Source organism: Lichenostomus cassidix, chromosome 20 (genome assembly GCF_008360975.1).
Source record: "Lichenostomus cassidix isolate B80296 chromosome 20, HeHo_3.0, whole genome shotgun sequence".
NCBI lineage: Eukaryota > Metazoa > Chordata > Aves > Passeriformes > Meliphagidae > Lichenostomus > Lichenostomus cassidix.
The window spans coordinates 12,826,176-12,845,842 of record NC_139500.1 but is presented as its reverse complement, the minus strand read 5'-3'; the positions used below and the strand labels follow the sequence as shown (position 1 = coordinate 12,845,842).

The following is a 19,667-nucleotide window of genomic DNA, read 5'->3' as shown; positions in this document are numbered from 1 at the left end:
TGGCTCTGCTTTGAGTGGGGAGGTGATATGTGTATTCCTTGTGAAAGGTCCTTTCCATCCTAGATTATTCTGTGGTTCAGTAGATGAATGACTCGGGACAGTGCTAGAGAAACGTGATACATCCAGTGACCATCAGCATGAAGAAGGGGCGAGTTGTTACCTGTGGGCATCATCAAGGTTGAAGGGGAAACCAAAATCATGCATGGAAATTGAAGGCTCAAAGCACAGAGAAGCAAATGGGGTTTTCATCACAGAGAAATCTTAGTTAACCCTAGAAAGTGCTTTTACTGCCTCACAGATAACAAAGTCAGTGTTGAGGGAGCTGGAAAATCACAGGGGTGCTGGAGAGCTGTTGTTCAGAGACCTCATTGCTATTTCTCTCTCTCTAAAAGGTGTGAGAATCTGGCAGAAGTGAACACTCTCCTGCGGGAGCACCTCAATAAAGCCAATGAGGTTAATTCCGCTCTTAGAGAAGATGTTGGAAAACTGACAGTGGATTGGATGAGGGCCCAGGAGGAGCTGGAGTTGAAGGGGAGTGAATGGCGCAGTGAACGTGAGGTGAGGATAGGATAGGATATGGGAATGCCAGTCATGATGCCAGAGGAGAATGGGAATGCATTTTGTTCCTGGCATAGAGAACTTGCTCTGTGGAAGTTGTGGCTCTGCTGAGGATGTGTTGGTGGTGGACGGGGGTGTGGGAGGGAGGAGTGTCAGCAGATGGTGCTGGACAGCGGTGATGCCCACCTGCTGTGACCACACTGCTCAGTCGTGAAAGCAGAGCTGGGCACTGTAGGGCAGTCACAGGAGCACTTGTCTCTGTAACAGTTCCTAAATCCTTGTTTTGAGCAGTGGAGACCAGAGAGGTCTGTGTGTGTTCAGATCTAAAGTGGCCAACAGAGGAACAAGACAGGTGTCCTGTTCTGACTGCCTGTTATAAGCCGACCTGACGCTGGGCTTGGAGGGGCTTGTGTTTGCCTTCCTCTGCTGAGACTGTGAGACACCTCTGCAAGGCAAGGTGATGAATCATGATCAGCTTGCTTTGCTGCTACCTACTGCTACAGGAGAAGTGTGGATATTCCCTTCTTGGCAGGTCTGCTTTGAGCCTCTGTGGTACCTTTTCAGACCATGATGCCCCTGGTACAGTGGTTATTAAGTGGCACCTGGTGATGGTGATTTACTCTCTCCTATCTGAGAGATGTTACAGTGACAGTGAAAGCTGAATTGGCATTTCTTTTTGTCTTTGCATGTTTAGCTTTATGACAGCTACTTAAGGGGGGAACATAACCGTCTGCTCAGCCTGTGGCGTCAGGTGGTGACCTTCCGCCGCCATTTCCTGGAAATGAAGACTGCCACGGACCGGTGAGTGGAAGTTAAGGCGAGATCTCCTGCAGAAAAAAGGTGGCTTGCCTGCTTTTAGGTCCTGGTTTTTGAACCCTAATGTTCCATTAGTTACAGCAAGAAGTAGGATTTCTCCTTTGGCAGTCAGAAGCAATGTCATTCATCATGCTTTGGGCTGTTCTCAGAAGAGCTGTTTGCTGCTAGTCTTCAGATAAAGCTGAAGGGCTTGGGCCATGAGGACTGCAGAGACCCTGAGCCGGTGATGTGTGGACACCTGAGAACAGACTCGCTGAAGCTGTGCATGCAGGATATAGAGTGGTCCCTTTTATAAAACTGTGAAAATACACCTTTAAAAAAATCTTGCCTGTTTTCTTTTCCCACTGCTCTTAAGAGAAAGATCATTAGTGCGTATTTTTTCCCTTTTCCAGTGTGCATTTATTCTGGTCAGTTTGTATTCATTTACTCCTCTTCCAGCATTGTTGAGAGAAAGAATAGCTTCTCTACACTGTTATGCATTTTTCCAATTTATTTTACTTAGTTTGATACCTCTTTTTATGATTGTTTTCTTGTTCTTGGGCTCTCTGAGGTTCTTTTCTCCCTGTTGCTTTCTGCACCAAGAAAAATAGTGTAGCCATAATAGTACCTTCTTCTGGTGTCAGCATGCAGTTTCAAAACTCTGGGTTGCTGTCAGCCATTTCTCTGATTATAAGTCTTCCCTATTGTGTAGAGTCTGCCTGACCTGCTATTTAGTCCTTGTGTTGTTTGTGTTTTTATATTACAGCATTTCAGGCTGATTCTTACACCACCTTCCTGAAATGTTTAATTATGTAGAGATGGTCTTGAGCCTCTTAGCAGTCCAGGTGGGCATGATAACAGAGCACTTAAGAGTGTTGGATAAAAGCTGGGGACCTTGGTAAAATTCCTGACATCTATTAATAATAATTACAGCATGTTAATAAGAGTAATTAGAGGTGCTTGAGTTCTTCTGGCCTATACCAAATCTTATTTTTCATATCTGAGGAGAAAACAAGACTCCTCCCTCGACTACCCGCTAAAGTCATTGCTCAGCTGTCAAGATGTGTCCTGGTCCCCAAGATGAATGACTTGTCCCCAACAAAGATGTCACCTTGCCTGCCAGGTCTTCCTGATGCGTGAATGCGTACTTCAGAAGTAAGTCAGCTGATAAAGATGGTGAAGTGAACATTGGCTCTCTCTTGGTTCATCTTCAGAGATTTGTCAGAGCTGAAGGCGGAACAGATGAGGCTTTCTGGATCTATTCTTGTGAACTGCTCCCGCCTGAACTCGTGTGTGCAGCTCAGGGAGTCCATCAGTCTGGGTAAACCTGTCCTGAAGGATCAGGCAGAGCGGCAAGTGGAACCAAAAATAGACCAGACAGCTCAGGAGGTGATAGCCTTACAAGTCGGGTGGGACATGGAGAAGAAAGAGCTTCAGGACAGGTAAAGGTGTTCTAACTTTGCCATTACCAGTATTATCTTTTGTTGCAGCTTCTTGGATTCACAGATGGGCTGTGCTCACATTTAGAACATACCCATTCTGCACAGCCCTGTTTCTGTCCCCAGTCAAACTCTTGCCTTCAACAGAAAGGATGGAAAAAAAATATCTGCCTGACAGAAATTCTTCCAAGTAAGACAAGACTGGAAAAAAGATGGCCTCTGATAGTGCTTTTGCTATTAACTGATTCTTGGTGAAAAACTGAGTCCGGCATAAAGAGAGCTGTGTTTCTTGTACAGCCCTTTTACTGCTCAGGGCTGTGCTGAAGGAGTTGGGAAGGTTTTGCCTGGGGCCATCATAAGCTGTGTAGCACCTCTGTTCTGACAATTCCTTGCAAGACTGAGTGCAGAGGCCTTTGGGGCAAGAAGTGCCATTTTGCAACATCAAGCCTATTAACCTGTAGAGATGAATGGTGCCTTTGCTGTGTTTCTGGGGTTGAACTTTGCTATGCTTTGGGGAGCTGCTTGGCTCTTTAACAAGTGCTGGTGTGCAAAGCTTTTGGAATGGCACGTAGACCTTCTCTTCTCAGGGTGATGGAGCTCTCAGCCTTGCTTGTACAGTCTCAGAAGCAGAACGAGGAGAAGGAGAAGACCATGAAAACACTTAACGACACAGTGGAGATTCTAGTATGTTTTACCTTTACCTGGGAGATAGCCCAGTGTTTGTTCTCCAGCCTGAACACAGATGTGTGGCTTCCCCAAGAGAAACAGTGGTAAAGATGCCCAGTGTATGGGTGTCGCTGTTGAACCACTAGCAGAGTGAAAGAACCAGGCCGGATCAAATGTGGCACAAATCTGATTTTATTATTTAATTCTAAAACTCATATAGACTTTCAAAGGTCATCTGGATTGGGCCAATTCAAAAGCTCCCCCTAGGCCAATTGGCCAGGCTTGAACCGCCTATCTTTCCAGACACCGTTTCAATAACATCCAAACTTTATTTATAAAAAACGTGGGAAGAAAAAGAGAAAATTCCCATGGGAAAGAGTCTGTCTGTGTTGCCACATATGGGACCATCAGGAACCTTACCAAAATATTCCTTGTGTGTTTGGCAGGTGTGGAGTCAGTCCAGGTGCAGGCAGTGGCAGAGGAACTGCAGACAGTTCAGGTGTCTTCCTTTGAGGGGTGGCACCAATGCTCTTCTGCCTGTGGCTTTAGGTCTCTGGGGATCAGAGCTCCTTGGAACTGACAGTTTAATAGCAGTGTATAAAAACTAGCTGTTGGTCTTCCTCTTAGTTTTAGGAAAGAAGAAATGGAATAGATATGGGCAGGAATATACTGGAATCGCTAGAGCTGAGACTTACCAGTGTGACAATGCTACTGAGGATGGGAATGCCGCAGATTGGAGCAGCTCTTCCCTGCCCACCCTTTCTTTATTCTGTTCCCAGGAATCAAGTTGGATAGAGAAAGAATGTGCAGCTTCATTGACTAACAGTGCCAAAGAAGAGAATCTTTTCCTTCAAAAGCTCATAAAAAGTATCACTGAGGTGAGTACAGAGGTGCTGCAGGGACCACATCCCTGTAAATTTGATTTTAAAGAACTTGAGTAAGGCAACAGAGTGGCCCAGGGACTACATATAGATGTTGTGTACTGTCTGTGTTAACTGCCATTGCCTGTTTAATTTTTAGACTACTTTTCTGGCACAGAACCTGTTCTAGCTTGTGAGTTGCTGTCCTGTGACAATTCAGCTGACTCACTTGAAGTTCTGGTACCTTTGCCTTCACCACCCCACTAAGGTCTCTCTTGGACTGTGTTTTCTGAGTGTGCTACTTGACATTTGTATTCCAGTGTTTCTTGGGCAATTCCCTCACCCTGTTTGAGCAATGACCCTGTTCTTCAAATCCTTATGAAAGGTGACTGACTCAGTCAATGCACTTGCCAACTCTCTTCCTTCCCTCTATGTTCACTGACCATTATGATCTCCCCAGAATTACAGCTTTCAGGGGTAACCTTAACTTAGCCCTAAAGCTCTCTTAATAGAGAAGGGTTTAATTGGCAGCTCTTCTACACAACTGCAAGAAAGTGAGTGTTCAGGCAGCCTCCAGCCACTTCACACTTGCGAAGAGTATCTGTATTCAGAAATCCCTGGAGTACTTGTAGGCACAGGGGCAAACCTTCTCTGTGGACTGAAGAAATAAGAGAATTGAGTTTTTAATGACTGCAGTGTAAAGTGGGAGGAAAAGGAGAACAAGATAAAGAAAACCAAGTCAAATGAGCAAAGACTAACAGCTGGATGTGGGCTTTCAGATGGTGTTAAACGACAGTGACAGCATGGTCAGCATTATCTGCGCTGACAGTTCCCAGCAGGCAGACTCTGGGGACATCTTAGCTCCGAGATCTGTTGACACAGGGCATGCCTTTGGATTGGTTCTGCAAGCACTGGCAAGGATGCGAGGGGCAACACAGGTGAGAACTTCTGTGTCTTCCCCAGTAGCCACAGGCTCAGTGTTGAGGCCTTGCTTGGCTTGACATCTTTCCACTTGCTCAGCCACTTGAGGCACTTTTTCTTGCCTTCATACCCATGGTCCTGCACTACCTTGCTGGTCTCTCCAGCTCTGTGTTCTACTGCTTTTCTCTCCTTGATGCTCACTCCCTCAGCACAGCTTTTGCCTTCTGGGGAGCTGTCTGCTAGCTGCTTCTCCCAGCTCTCTGAAGCCACCTTTCCTGCACCTTATTGCTCATTTGTGCTCTTTCTCTGCCCATTCCTGCAGGCCCTGAGAGAAGAGCTTTCTGCTAGGCAGGACTCAAACAATTTCCTGCTGCAGCAGCAAAGACAGCAAGAAGACAAGTGCAGGGAGGTGCAGCAAAGGCTTGAGCAACTGGAGGAGAAATGCAGGAAGTCCAGCAACCACCAACAGCACCTTCAGTCTTTAGTAGAAGTACTCAGAAGGTGAGCGTTTCCTCTTCCTCCCGCATTCCAGAGGCAATTTGCTTCCAGGTCTGGGAGCTCAGAGGTGTTCTGGGCAAAGAACTCACCTGCCCTTCCATGTGTAGGCCTCAGTGTGGCCCTTGAGCATCGTCCTGTCAGGGATTTTCTCATTTTTCATTCTACTGTGACTCCCAAGGCTGTCTGGGAGATGCACAGCAATGTTGGAATAGAAGACTCCCCCCGCCTGCTGTGCTGCTTCCCTGAATTCTGTTCTTTGGGTGCCCCTGCCCAGTCCCTGCTTCTCACTGAAGGAAGGCAAAATCCTGCCTTCCTCTCCCTTTGTCTCTGGAGGACTTCCTTGGGAGGGAAAGAGCAAGGTCTTCCTTAGCCCACTGTCCCCAGCTTCATCCTGAAATGCTGAAATTGGGATCAGTGACTCTTCAGGCTTCTTCATTCTTCTGACGGAGCTTTGTCTCTGCAGTGACTGTGCAAACCTCGAGAAAACTAGGGAAGAGCTACAGCAACAGCTTGGATTAATGGAGCGAGAAGCCTCATGTCTGCGTCAGAGTAATGCTGAGCTGCAGCTGAAGGAAGAGTCAGCCCAGGCAGAAAAGGCAGAGCAGCAGGAGAGGATGGAGAGAGTACGCCATGAGCAGGAGCTCCTGTGAGTGTTAAAGCTTTCTCTGGGCAGTGCTGGCCTTGAGGAGGCCCAGTGTAAAGAAATGAATGGTGCCTGCTCCTCTCTTGTAGCATAGGCTGTTTTTCTATAAAAGCCTTCTCTTTCCCCTCCTCATAGAGTGAAGGATTTGGCTGCACTTGAGGAAAAACACTCATCTTTGCAGGGTGAGTTGGTAGTCAAGAGACAGGCACTGGAGAAATTGCAGCTTCAGAAGGATCTGCTGGAGCAAGAGAAGGATGAGTTTGCCATGGCTCTGGAGAAGGTATGGACACCTTATTCCTAGGGAGCACTTGTGGGAGAGGGAGTTGTGCCAGCAAGATCGCCTCAGAAGCTGTTTCTGGCAGTAGAAGACAGGGACACTGTTGTTCTTGGAAAATCGTGATCCAAGGGGACAGGCTCTTTGGGGTCATTGGTCCCCATAGGCTTATTGGGAGTTCTGCCCTGGGAGTAAGTCAGAGACACCCAGGGGAGGTGAAGTTGCTGCCTGCAGTCTGGGATTTTGCTGCCCTGGTCCCATTGTTCTTTGGCCTCTCCAGGCAGAGCGGTCAGTGGCAGAGCTGACAGGGGCTCAGAACAAGCTGAATGCTGAAAGAGCTGATCTACAGGCCGCAGCAGCAAAGATGGGCAGCATCAATGAAGCTCTTGCATTGGACAAGATGCAGCTGAACAAACATGTGTGGCAGGTGAGCAGAGTTGCCAGGGATGTTGCCAGGTGTTTGTCTCCAGCTGCTGCGGCTTCTCAGCCTTCCTGCCTTGGGACAGTCTGACCGACTGACTGTGGCAGTGTTCCTTTTGTGTCTGAGCCAATCTTTCGTGCTAATTTTTCTTGTAGTTTATTTCTTCTATGCTTCTGTGACTGTAGCTGGAGCAAGAGAAGGAAGTTTTGTCTGCTAAAGTGGATGAGATGGAGAGAGCAAAGATCTCTGAGCAGGAGAAACTGAACTTCTGTGAGAGAGCAAATGAAGAGCTCTGTGCAGAGAAAGCCCGGCTAGAGCAGCTGCTGAAGGAAGCAGAGGAGCAACGGGAGGAGCTGTGGCTGCAGCTGAGAGCACTGGGAGAGGAGAAAGCAGAAACCCAGGAGAAATTCCGTCAGGTAAGACCAAAAGTACGGTGCATCAATGTGGAAATTTGCCTGCTTGGATGAGGGAATCTTTACCAGTTGGATCCTGCAGTGGTTTTGTCAAGGGTAAGCGTGGTAGTGCTAGAGGTCACAAGGCTTTGTTTGCTTCTTTTTGGAAATGTATCGGTGGCTTGCAGAGCTGTTCTGCAGTTCTCAGATTTGTCCTCTGCTTCTACAGAGTCTTTTAGTTCAGCTGTCTTTGTTGGCCTCTTTTTTGGCTCTTGATAAGCTGCAAAGAGGTGATTGTGTTGTCCATGAATCTGAGTGAGTGATAAAAGATGTGGTAAACGAATCAAACTGTATAGCTGTGAATCCTTTTTCTGAAACAGAAAACCAGTTCTGCATGTTTCTGTTGATGCTTTTTGTCATGAAGTTGTAATGTGTCCAGAGAAGGGAATGGAGCTGGGGAAGGGTCTGGAGCACAGATGTGACGAGGAGTACCTGAGGGAGCTGGGGGGGAGGGCTCAGCCTGGAGAAAAGGAGGCTCAGGGGGCACCTTGTGGCTCTCTACAGCTGCCTGTGACAGGAAGGTGCAGCCAGGTGAGGGGTGAACTCTGCTCCCAGGGAGCAAGGGAGAGGACAAGAGGAAACAGTCCCCAGCTGTGCCAGGGGAGCTTTGGATTGGGTATTACAGGATAGCTGTGAGAGAACGGTTTGTTTCTGATACTCACTGTCGCATAGTCTCAGTTCTGGAGTACGTGGTAGGTTTGGAAAATTCACAGCAGAGGTTTTGCTTTTGAAGAAAGGAGCTCAAAACCACGGTTTAGTCTTCAGGCTTGAATAGCAGCAGGGGCCATTAGACACCTTCACTGTGCAAGACAAGTAAGTGGTATTGTTGGTGTGAACTGCTTTGGCCACATCAGCCCAACTTCCATCACTCACTAAGTGACTGCTCACCACAAGAGCCGTTTCCCTGCCAAGCATGCCCTCATTGCAAAGAGCTGCTTTGCCCACTGCAGGAGGTGACACTTTGATGTGGGTATTGTTCTAGAAGGGGAACTCCTGTATATTTCCATTTGCTTCAGCAAGCAAGATTGCTTTGGCTCAACCTTTCCTGCAAATGTCCAGCACTGGAATAGATCCTCATAGAAATTTTGTTTGCCAAGTGGCAGTTGTGGAAGATGCAGTATTTTTGGTTGACAACACGGAGTTTGGAGTAGGCATGTTTGTTGGGAAGGAGCTGTCTGGTCCCAGGCAATCCAGCAGGGCCTGACATAGCCCTTCCAAGGTAACAGTGCCAGAGGCTTTTGGCAGCCCAGGCTATCAGAGCTGCAGAGGACAGATGCTGTGAAACTCTGAGGCCAGAGCACAGGAGCTCCTTGTCCTCTGGCTGCCTGGAAGGTGGCACTGGCTGGCTCTGCACAGGGCTCCCGAGGAAGGTCTCAAGCTGTACCTTGCACTGCTTCCAGGTGTCCAAGGAGCAAGAGTCGTCGAGCAGGGCTCTGGAGCAGCTGCGCCGAGAGTCCTGTGGCCAAGGGCATGCACTGGCCCAGGTGTGCAGAGAGAAGGAGCTGCTGGGCCAGGAGGAGGCTGCCCTCGAGGAGCAACTGGCAACCATGGAGTGGCACAGACAAGACCTTTCCAGGCAGCTGGCAGAGGCCAGGTAAAGGCAGGGAGCAGACCCTGGGCAGGACAGGGCTGAAGGGCTGTAGTGGTAAAAGTGTTAAGCACTACACAGGAGTTTACTGCATCCTCTGTGCGTTTCAGGTGCAAATATGGCTGTTCGGGTCAAGCTGGGCTGGGCTGTCTGTGCTGTGCCAGGCCATAAGGAAAGCCTGGGCACTCCCTCAGAGGGCCCTGCTTTGCTCTTGAAATGGCACAAATGTGCCTTCTCTGCACAAGTTTCCATGCGACCCATTTTCCATACTCAGGTGTGGGGATCTTGAGCCACGTCGAGTTATTCCACATCGAGCTATTCCACATTGTCCTGGAATAACTGCCATTTTAGCTGTCAGGAGCAAGCGAGTAATTTCTCTGTATTTGCAACTTGTAGGTCAGCGAAGGAGACCCTGGAATCCAGCCTGTTTGCTGCTCAGCAGCAGATATCTCAGCTGGAGATCACCAGGAACCATCTGGAAGCTCAAGTGCTCAGAGTCACGCAGGCCAAGGAGGTGATAGAAGGTGAGAACCTCGTGTGCTTTGTTTGTGGTGCTGCCCCTGCCTAGAGAAGCTGCTGTAAAGCCACCTCTGTCCCCAGGGCTCCTGAGGAGTGGCAGGGCTGGAGGCAGGGCCCTCCTACACTGACACAGAAAGGGCCTGAGGTCAGTAAAGTCAGTAAACACTCTGCATCTTGCTGTTGGTCGTGTTTGCAGGAGAAGTGAAGTGCCTCCAACGTGAGCTGGAAGCAGAGAGAGCTCTCAGGAAGCAGGAACGGGAAGACACAGCACAACAGCTCTTGCAGGCAGAGCAGCAGCGTCACGAAAGCCTCAGGCTTCAAGGAACTGCTCAACAACTGGAAATAAACAAGCTCCTGCAAGACCTGGTAGGGGACAGTAGGCTTCTGAATTGTCCAGGCCAGCCCTGTGCGTTGGTTTAACACAAGCAGAGCCTGAGGGTGTGAAAGGGCAGCAATCATCTGCCAGAGGCCTCCTGCTGCTGGGCTGGGCAATGGAGACCCACAGGATGGTGCTGGGACAGTAAGTGCAGCCACGGTTTGTGTGGGCATCAGACGAGTTGCAGAGCAGCTTGGGCAGTGCCCAGCCAAAGAGTGGCAGCCCAGGGCAGGATCATCCCCAAGTCCTACCTGCCATGGAGCAGATGCCAGGGTGGAGCAGATAGCCACAGTGGTGCCAGCTGCAGATGTGGGAACTGGGTTCCCTTCTTGCTGTGCTTGCACGGTGGACAGAGGGATTAGCTTTGGGCTGGAGGGAAATGGAACAGGCCCTTAGTCCCTGGTCCTTCAGTCCTTGTGACTGGGGTGTCAGAGAGGGGAAGGTGACACCTCCTTTTCTGAATGGTTGGACACAATGCTTGTGAAGGGCTTTGCCAACAGAAATGATTCCATGAGTGTGTGATTGTTGCACCTGCTGAGCCTCCTTTTAAATTCCCTGACAGGACATGGTTTCTGGAGAGCAGAAAGCCAATGCTGTTTTCTTTTCGGGTTGGGGTTTTTGGGAGGGATGAAGTTTCACATTTTTCAGTGAGGACCTTGCCTGGGACTTCATCTTGAAGACTTTTCCTCCCCTCCTCAGGCAAGTGAGTGGGAAAGGCACCATGTAGAGATGGTGGAGCAATGGGAAAAAGTGAAGGCAGAGAGAGAGCAGGAGCACGAGAGGGTGCTGTTTGAGATGAGGCCGAAAGTTGGCTCCCTGCAGGCTCAACAAGAAGAGGAACGAACTAGATTAGAAAATGCCAAGCGAGAGGTAATGACAGTGAAAGGAGAATTGGTGTGATTTTTTGCAAGGCTGGAGCTGTGGGAGATGGCAGGATAGGGGGCTGTGTGGAGCATGCCTTTGTTCTGGTTTGAAAGACAGGTGTCTGCCAAGGAAGGCAGGAACCTCCTCTGGAATGGAGAATATGACCCTCCTTCCCTCTGAATTATTATAACTTTGAAATTAAGGAACTTCTGGGCAAAGATATGGGAAAAGGAATAACAGTTCCTTACTAGTACTTATAACAAGGCAAACGAACGACAACAGCACCACCAACAAACTAACTGGTAACCCAGTAAGAGCCCTCTCTGGGCTGCCCGGCACCCTTCCCTTTGGTGCAGTTACAGTCACAGCCGGCAGGGGCGCTGTTGGCTCCCGGCCGGGCAGGGCAGGTGCGATGATTCCCCGCGGCTGCAGGGGGCGCTGTGGCGCGAGCTCAGGCGAGCCTCCCTCACGCGGTAATGGCGGGCGGGCTGGGTGGCAAAATGTGGCATAGCAGGAACCTCGGAGCAGCAAGGTGGAACAGCAGAGGCAGGCACCCTCAGGGTAGCAAGCAAGAGGCAGCAGAAACTCCGCAGCTGTGGCAGATTCCGTGCTATGTCCTGGCAGGTGTGGGGTGCAGGGTCACAAATCCCAGAGCAGTGGCAGAAAAACGGTGGAGCTGGGTAGCTGCAGCCTGGCTCCCGAACCGGGAGAGGCTCCCTCAGTGGGGCAGGGGTTCGGGGTCCTGGGTTTTTCCCTGAAACACCCGAGTAGATGGTGAGAGTCCTTTCCAGTGAGGTAGGGTGTTTATAAGGTCTCAGTTCAATGGCCACTCTTATGAGCAGAGCCTCACTCATGGTAGGAGAAGAAAAGTAGGAGATGGAGCTCCTCAGTGGTGGCAGATTCCTTCCACAGCGACTGCAGCCTGTCTCCCCTCCAATGCAGGAGAAAGACTGAGAGACAGCTAGGAGCTGTGTCCAGCCCCTTCCCTCAGCCCAAATCTTGTTGTATCTCTGCCCCTCCAAGAGAAACCTCTCACATAATAGAATAGCCAGCTGCACCCTTCCCCCGCAGCTTGGCTACTTCTTTTATCTCTCTTAAGTATCAGCTGTTATTGTCTCTTAGCAGCAGATGGGACAAAATTCCCTGAGAGAAAAAACAAAAGGAACAATCCTAACCTCCAACAGCCCTCCCTGTGTCCTACAGTGAATTTGAGGAGGTAACAGGTGAACGGGGCAATCTTTGGGAATGAGCCCTCTCATAGGAAGTCAGATAAAACCATAAACTTCCAGCTGAGATTTTTGTGCTGCTCTTGTGTTCTGTTTTTCTAAGATTTACCTCAGAGTATCTTCACCATTCTCTTACTGCACCTCTTTTGGTGTGTACTGGTAGGTGTTCATAGTGATTCGCCCCAATCGAGCTCAGAGACACTTCAGAGACCAAGTCAGAGAAGTGGGTATTTGCTTTATTCAGTGCACCGGATGTGTGGGAATTGTTTCTACCAAGCACACATACCTCAGTACCCCAAAGACACAGTGTTATAGGTAAAATCATGAATATTAATTACATTCTTCAGGATAGGAGTGGTTATACAAATCATTTCTCAGAAGTCATTAATATCATTAGCATGTGCACCACGCATGCTCCGTATATCCTGGTGGTCTTTGGAGACCCCCAAAGCCTCCTCCAAGGTGACAGTCCTCCATGGGATGATTCAGCGGTTTCTGTGCTGGTTTCAAATGCATGCTTAGCTGATAAGCCATCAGGCCAGAGCTGTTACCTACAATTTGAATTTGAATTAAGAGTTCAGCCTTCAGCCCTGGAAGCCACAGACAGGCGCCTGTGCTGGTGGAAGGGGGGCAAAAGCTCAGAGAATCTTTCTCAATAGCCAAACTGAGTTTGTAGGACTTTTCTTTTGTGGGCACGGGGAGAGCACAGCAGGAACACTGACGAGAGAAAAATATTTTTAAAGACTCGTCTGGAGTATTTCTGATCAGTAACCCAGAGATGTCTTCAGGGCTGTGTTTTAAGTCACTTGCTGGGAAGCTGTGTCTCTCCCGGGGCAGACAGTGGCCCAGGGGAGCAGCAGCTGAGTGCTCTGGGAGCACATGAGCCTATCAGTCTTTGCCTCTTGCCACACAGATGTTGCAGGGCAAGTGTGAAGCCCTCTGCTCTTTCCTTCTGTGCAGATCCTGCTGGAAAAGCAGAAGGAGAAGAGGGCTTTCTCAGAGACACTGCTCCAAACTCAGGGAGAGCTAAGCCAAGCCTGCCAGCAGGTCCAGCAGCTCAGGCAGGAGGAGAGAGAGCAGCAAGAGAAGAGACAGGTAAGCCTGAGTAGGCAGGGAACAGAGTGCAGGGCAGGGACAAGGGCACAAAAGGCAGGTCCTGGGACTGAGGGGGCAAGGTCTGCTTCAGGCCCTGGGAGCACAGAGCCTGGTAAGCTCCAGAGCTCAGCCCCAGGAAGGAAGGCTTGCAATGGGAGCAGAGCTGGGTAGAAAAGCCAAAAGAAGTAGCTGAAGGCATGAGATTTTGAGACAGCAGGTGGGAAAAGCTGAGCCTAAGGGCAGGTCCCAGGAAGTTGCTCTGCATTTTCTTGCCAGACCATGGATGCAAAGCTGCAAGCTGAGCTGCAGGAAGCTCAGAGTGAAATCCAGGCAGTGCAGAAGAGGCACAAGGAAGAACTCCAAGGCGTCAAAGAGGAAATGAATGTCCTCCTTGAGCAGAGGGAGGCTCTACAAAAGCAGGTGAGTGCAATGGTGGCACCACAGTCACCCAGCCAGGGGGTCAGTGCCCTTCTTGTTTCTCCATGGCGGAGGAACAGCTGCTGGGGTGATCTCTGGGGCTGCCTCGTGCTGTGGGCTCCATGGCAGCTGCTCTGAAGGACCCTCAGTGCTCTGCTGAATCTCAGCTGCTGCCCTGGAGAGCTGGGCTGGTCCTCTGGGCTGATGGCCAGCAACCAGCAGCATGGATTCCTGTTGGCCTCTTCCTGCAAGTCTTGGTTTGGGAGGTGCTTTTTCTGATGCCCTTGGTGAGCCACTTTGAGATGGAAACAAGTTGTTCATATCCATTGTGAATGTAGTGCTCTCAGGAAAAGGAGGAATGCAAAGTTGGCCTTTGCCTTTCCTCACAGCCTCTGCTGTGGCTGACAGGAGACTGCTCTGACTGCTTTGTTCTCTTTGACTTGAGGTGGAAGAGTTGACATGTCAGCTGGCAGCCTCCAGGGAGATGCAGGAAACAATTGTCCAGAGACCTCAGCAAGATGTGAGGGAGGCCCAGGAACTGTTGCCCAAGCAGAAGGTGTTGGAGCTTGAGCAGGTCCAGAAGATGCTGGAGGAGGCACAAGATCAGAACAAGGTGCTGCAAGGGCACCTGCAGAACCTGGAGAGGGAAAGGAATCGATGGGAAGAAGTGGCACAGCAAAATTCAGAATTTCAGGCTTCCTTGAATGCCCTAGAGAGGGAAAAAGCCAGGTAAATGAAAGCCTGTGGGACTCTGCATTGTGAGGAATGGATTCCCTCTTTGCACCTGCCAGAGGCTCTGGCAGCATTTCCTAAGTGGCAGAGTTCTGAACTCTTTCTGCAGATGCATCTCATTGTGTGGATGTTGTGTTTCATTTTCTTTTCTTTTACCTTCATTTAGAGTTTTTTGAAGACAAAGGTTTTTGGAGTAGCTCTTTCCCTCTAGGGGTGTGTTCTGTTGTTAGGTGGGTGTGTTAACACTGCCCCAGCTGCAGTGTAAGGGGCTGGACACATCCATCAGCTCCACCTTGGGTCCAGTAAGTTGAAGCCTTTGGGATTGCATCAGCCTGGCATCTGGATACCTTTTGTTGGCATAAGACATGCTAAACCCATGACTTTTTTATCTAAGCCAGATGAACAGAATCACAGAATGTATAATGTTGTAGGCACCTCAGTGGTTCATCTGGTTCCACCTCCCTGCTCAAGCAAGGTCCTCCCAGAGCACGTGGAACAGGATTGTGTCCATACGGTTCTGGAATGTCTCCAGTGGGGGAGACTCCACACTCTCCCTGGGTAATCTGTTCAGGGCATAGTCTGTGCACAGGAAAGCATTTCTTCCTCCTGTCCAGGTGGAAGTTCTGGGCATCTGTTTCTGCCCATTCCTCTTGTGCCATTGCTGGGCCCTGCAGAGCAGAGCCTGTTCACTGCTCTGGGCTCTCCCTGCAGACACAGAGGTAAGGTCCCCTCTTGGCTGGACTCCTCTTGAGGCTGAGCAGCCCCAGCTCCCCCAGCCTTTCCTCATCAGGAAGATGCTCCAATCCCTTCATCATCTCTGCAGCCTCTGCTGGCCCTGCTCCAAGAGCTTCATGTTTCTCCTGTCCTGAAGAGCCCAGACCTGGACACTGCATACCACATGTGCCTCACTGGGCTGGATCAGGAGCAGAGGGGCAGGATCACTCCCTGACCTGCTGGCAGTGCTGTTCCCAGTGCTTTCCAGGATCCCAGTAGGCACCTTGGTCACAAAGACACACTGCTGGCTCACAGAGAGTTTCTTGTCCACCAGGACTCCCGAGTCCTTCTCCACAAAGCTGCTGTCCCCATCCTGTGCAGGTGCCTGGGATTGTTCCTCCCCAGCTGCAGGACCCTGCGTTGGCCCTTGCTGCATTTCAGAAGCTTCCTCTCTGCCCATCTCTGCAACCTGCCGAGGTGCCCTTGAAGGGCTGCACAGAGAACTTGCTGAGGAGGCATTGACTCCCTCATCCAAGTCATTGATGAAGAAGTTCAACAATAGCGGGTCCAGGAGTGAACCTTCGGGGACACCACTGATTACAGGCCTCTAATGAGACCCCGTGCCACTGATTACAACCCTCTGGCTTTTGCCATTCAGCCAGTTCTCAGTCCTTCTCATTGTCCACTCCTCCAGCCCCCACTGCCTGAGTTTCCCCAGGAGGAAAACTCAGTGACAGTGACAAAAGCCTTGCTGAAATCAAGGTAGACAATATCCACTGCTATGCCTTCTTCCACCCAGGTAGTTGTTTCATTGTAGAAGGCAATCAGGTTGGTCAGGCAGGATTTACTTTTAGTGAATCCATGCTGACCATTCCTGTCACCTTCTTGTCCTTCCATGTGGATAGAGGTGGCCACCAGAATGAGGTGCTCCATCAGCTTTCCAGGGATTGAGGTGAGCCTGACAGGCCAGTAGTTCATGGATGTTCCTCCATGCCCTTTTTGAAGACCAGAATGACATTTGCTTTCTTCCAGCCCCCAGGCACCTCTCCTGATCTTAAGACCTTTCAGAGATAATGGGGAGTGGTCTTGCTCCGGTGTCCACAAGCTCCCTCAGTGCTCGTGGACACGTCCTGTCAGGGTCCATGGACTTGTGGATGTCAGGTTTGCCCAGGCATTCACTAGCCCAGTCCTCCTTGAAAGGAAAGTCTTGCCAGGGGATAGTCTTCTTTCCAGCATTCCTTTAGCCTGGTCTTCTGGGCCAGAGATCCCTGAGGGCTGGTCTTGTTCAATACAGACTGATGCAAAGAAAGGCTCTCAGGAATTCTGCCTTCTCTGCATCTTCTGTTACCAGAGTCTCCCTTCCATTTAGGAACAGACACACATGATCCTTGGTTTTCCTTTTGTTATTGATGTATTTAAAAAAGCCCTTCTTGTTGTCCTTGACATCCTTGCCCAGATTTAATTCCAGGTGGGCCTTGGCCTTCCCTGTCTCATTTGTACTTACTCTGACAGTCTCTCTGTATTCATTCCAAGTAGCCTTAGCCTGCTTCCATCTCCTGTGTACTTCCTGCTTGCACTTGAGGAATGACAGGAGTTCTTTGCTTATCCACACAGGTCTCTTGCCCCCTTTGCCCAATTTCTTGCTCCCTAGGATGCATTGTTGTTGAGCCTGGAAGAAGTGATCCTTGAATATCAGCTTGGACCCCTTTACCCTGCAGGGCCTGTTTCCATGCGCTTCTTTCAGGAAAATCCCTTCTTTCAGGAAGAGGCTAAAGTTAGCTCTCCTGAGGTCCATGGTTGTATTCATGCTTGCTGCCCTGCTTTTTCCTCACCCCCAGCTAAACTCTACAATCTCATTCAGGGTCAGTGCAGCCAAGGCTGCCCCCAAGCTTCACATCTCCAACAAAGCCTTCTCTGATTGTTAGGATAAGGTTGAACAGCATGCCATTCTTTGTGGGATCCTCCACTGCCTATGACAGAAAGTTGTAATCAATGCTTTCCAGGAACATCCCACACTGTGTTGCTGCTCTAGCTGATGGCAGGGAAGCTAAAGTCGCCCACAAGAACCAGGGCCTGTGACTTTGAGGTTGCTTTATGTTGCCTGTAGAAAGCCTCATCCACTTCTCCCGTTCAGGTGGCCTCTAGCAAACACCCACAGCAATGTCACCCTTACTTGTCTGTCCTTTTATCATGACCCATAAGCTCTGCACTCTCTCATCATCCACCCCAAGACAGAGCTTGACACATTCCAAGTGTTCCCTCACATAGTGGTCACCTCTGAAGCACCCAAGGGACACAAATGTCTCTCATGTCCATCTGTTGCCTTGTTCTGCAGGCTGACTCTCTCTCTGGAAGAGAAGGATCTAAGCCTCAGAACCCTGGAAGAAAAGAACCTGGCCCAGATCAGTCAGGTGTCTCAGCTTCATTCTGCTCTTCAGCAGGCTGAGGAGCTCCACTCAGATCACAGGAAAGAACTGCAGGAGCTCAACACCCAGGTAAGGTGTGTCCTGGCATCCATTTCTCCAGGGGCACACAATGCCACCTTCGGCTTAGAGGTTCCAACTGCTTTCTGCTCCCAGCAGCATCCATTGCTGCCATGTCCTGCCCAGGGCTGCTGCTGCTCCCTGAGGCCAAGGCTGGATCTGGTGTGTGCTGCCGCCGATATTTTCCCCCATTCTCTCCTGGGTGCAAGCAGGACGTCTGGGAGAAGTAGCAGCAGACTCCTTTGGAGCTTCTGCATCCCTCTGTTAGCAGTGTTGTCCCAGATGGAGTTGGTGCCTGTGCCAGGTGCTGAGCAATGTGGGGACACAGACGTGGCTATGGCAGGCAGAGGAGGGCACTTCCACCTCAGCCAGTTCAGCTGGTGTTCATAGCTGCACCCTCAGGGATGCCCATTGCCTCCCTTTCCCTGGTTTGAGTTAATTTGTCTCCATTGGAATCCTTGGTTCTGTGCTTTCTCTTATCGGCATCTTTTGAACGGAGTAATTTCTCCTTTGTTGCTCTCCCTACTGCCCAGTGTGTTGCCTCAGGAGCAGCCCTGTCCCTGAGGCTCTGTGCATCCATCTTCCAGATCCGGGCCCTGCATGAGGCGCTGCTGGAAAAACAGGCTGCCCAGGCAACTCGAGAGAAGCAGCTGCTGGAGGAGCTGGAGGAGTCCCAAGCAGGAGAACAGTGGTGGAGGGACTCTGTGCACATGCTGGAAGCTGAGGTGTCTGAGCTGCGTGTGAGGCTCCAGAGCTCTGAGAACAGGGCAGAGGCCTTAGCCACACAGTGTCAGCAGGCTAGCAGCGCCCACCAGGAAGCTCAGTCCCAGCTGGACAAACTGCTCTTGGTTTTCGACTGCATGATCAGGGACAGCAGAGACTTGGTCACTTGGAGCTCAGGCAAGTGTGGCAGGCTGGCTTAGCATGTGTGCAGAGCGGGTGTGGGAGAGCAAGTGGAGCAAGGGGGTGGTTCCTGGTCATCCTGGTGTGACACACCCTTTCAGTTTAGGCTGACTCAGGCCTTGGGAAGTCTTGACAGCTTGACTTCCCTTCAGAATCACAAGTCCATATTTGTATGTGGAGAAATGACCAGTCAGAAGGGAAAAGGTCCTGAGTCCTGTCAAGCTATAGGGCCCATGCTGTTGTCTATGGTGCAATGCTGACATTACTGGTCATCAAAATAATGTCAGCCTGTGACACACATGCTGCTGGAAGGTGAGCTCTTGGATAATATCAAGAGCACTGCCACCTCCTCCTGGGTAGAAAGAGGCCTTGTGTGTTGGAGACCCTTGGATTAAATCTTGAAACAGAATGTTTCTCTTTTCAGAAAAGGGTCACGTTGTGGGCCTAACTGCTTCTCAGGCTGGGGATGTCCCCACAGAGCTCACAGTGGACAGAGCAGAAGCAGCTCTGCAAGACCTGCAGCAGCACCTGGAGCATTCCCAGAAAGATCTGGTAATGTGTGCCCACTGCACCCAGAAATCCTGTCCTGCTGCTGGACAAGCAGAGTGCCAAGGCCAGGACCGGTGTCAGTGCTTGTAGGGGGGTTGGCTTACTGCCATGGGGAGGAAGTAGGATCATGATCACATCTACCACTTCTGTCCAGCTGCCCTCTCCCACCTGGGCTATTTCTGCTTTAGTGTTTGTAGCCCTTTGTCTCCTGCCAGCAATGGCACTGACAGGTGATTCTGCTCCTCTTAACCTCTTACAGAATGATGCAAGGAAGAAGATTCAGGCCTTGGAGCTGGAGCTGGGCACGGGGCAGGCTCAGATGGACCATCTCAGAGCCAGCAATGAGGAGCTGCAGAAGGAGTTGGATGAAAGTCGGGAAGGTACGCTACTCTCCCACCCACTGCCCCATCCTGTCTCACCAGCAGGGATCTCTAATGCCACGCAGAGGAAAAGGACAGTGCCCAGAGATGACGGAAGGGAAAAACAACCAGCAGGAGATTTATCCATCCAAGTGCCAGAGAAAAATGCTGTGGCTGGCAGTGCCATCTGGCTGTGCTGTGGCTGATCCTGTGCACAGCTGGTGCCTTTCAGGTGCTGTGTCTGTGCTAAGGAGCTGTAGCTGGATGCCTCAGCTCGATTCCCCCAAAGTCCAGGGCCTGCCAGAGCCTCCAGGC

The 19,667-nt window shown here is 50.4% G+C and overlaps 1 protein-coding gene across 1 annotated transcript in view; it reads left to right on the top strand.

Moving 5' to 3' along the window:
* Window positions 1–19,667, top strand: part of LOC146428861 (uncharacterized) — a 29,658-nt gene that overhangs the window by 1,792 nt on the left and 8,199 nt on the right. The window contains 22 exon segments of the mRNA XM_085079018.1: window positions 393–558; window positions 1,253–1,359; window positions 2,568–2,795; window positions 3,380–3,476; window positions 4,238–4,336; window positions 5,098–5,256; window positions 5,562–5,740; window positions 6,201–6,383; window positions 6,516–6,660; window positions 6,935–7,081; window positions 7,261–7,491; window positions 8,928–9,121; window positions 9,512–9,639; window positions 9,831–10,000; window positions 10,710–10,880; window positions 13,061–13,195; window positions 13,472–13,615; window positions 14,058–14,341; window positions 17,394–17,553; window positions 18,129–18,441; window positions 18,869–18,996; window positions 19,253–19,373. Of these exon segments, the coding sequence (XP_084935144.1) occupies window positions 393–558; window positions 1,253–1,359; window positions 2,568–2,795; window positions 3,380–3,476; window positions 4,238–4,336; window positions 5,098–5,256; window positions 5,562–5,740; window positions 6,201–6,383; window positions 6,516–6,660; window positions 6,935–7,081; window positions 7,261–7,491; window positions 8,928–9,121; window positions 9,512–9,639; window positions 9,831–10,000; window positions 10,710–10,880; window positions 13,061–13,195; window positions 13,472–13,615; window positions 14,058–14,341; window positions 17,394–17,553; window positions 18,129–18,441; window positions 18,869–18,996; window positions 19,253–19,373 (3,689 nt within the window).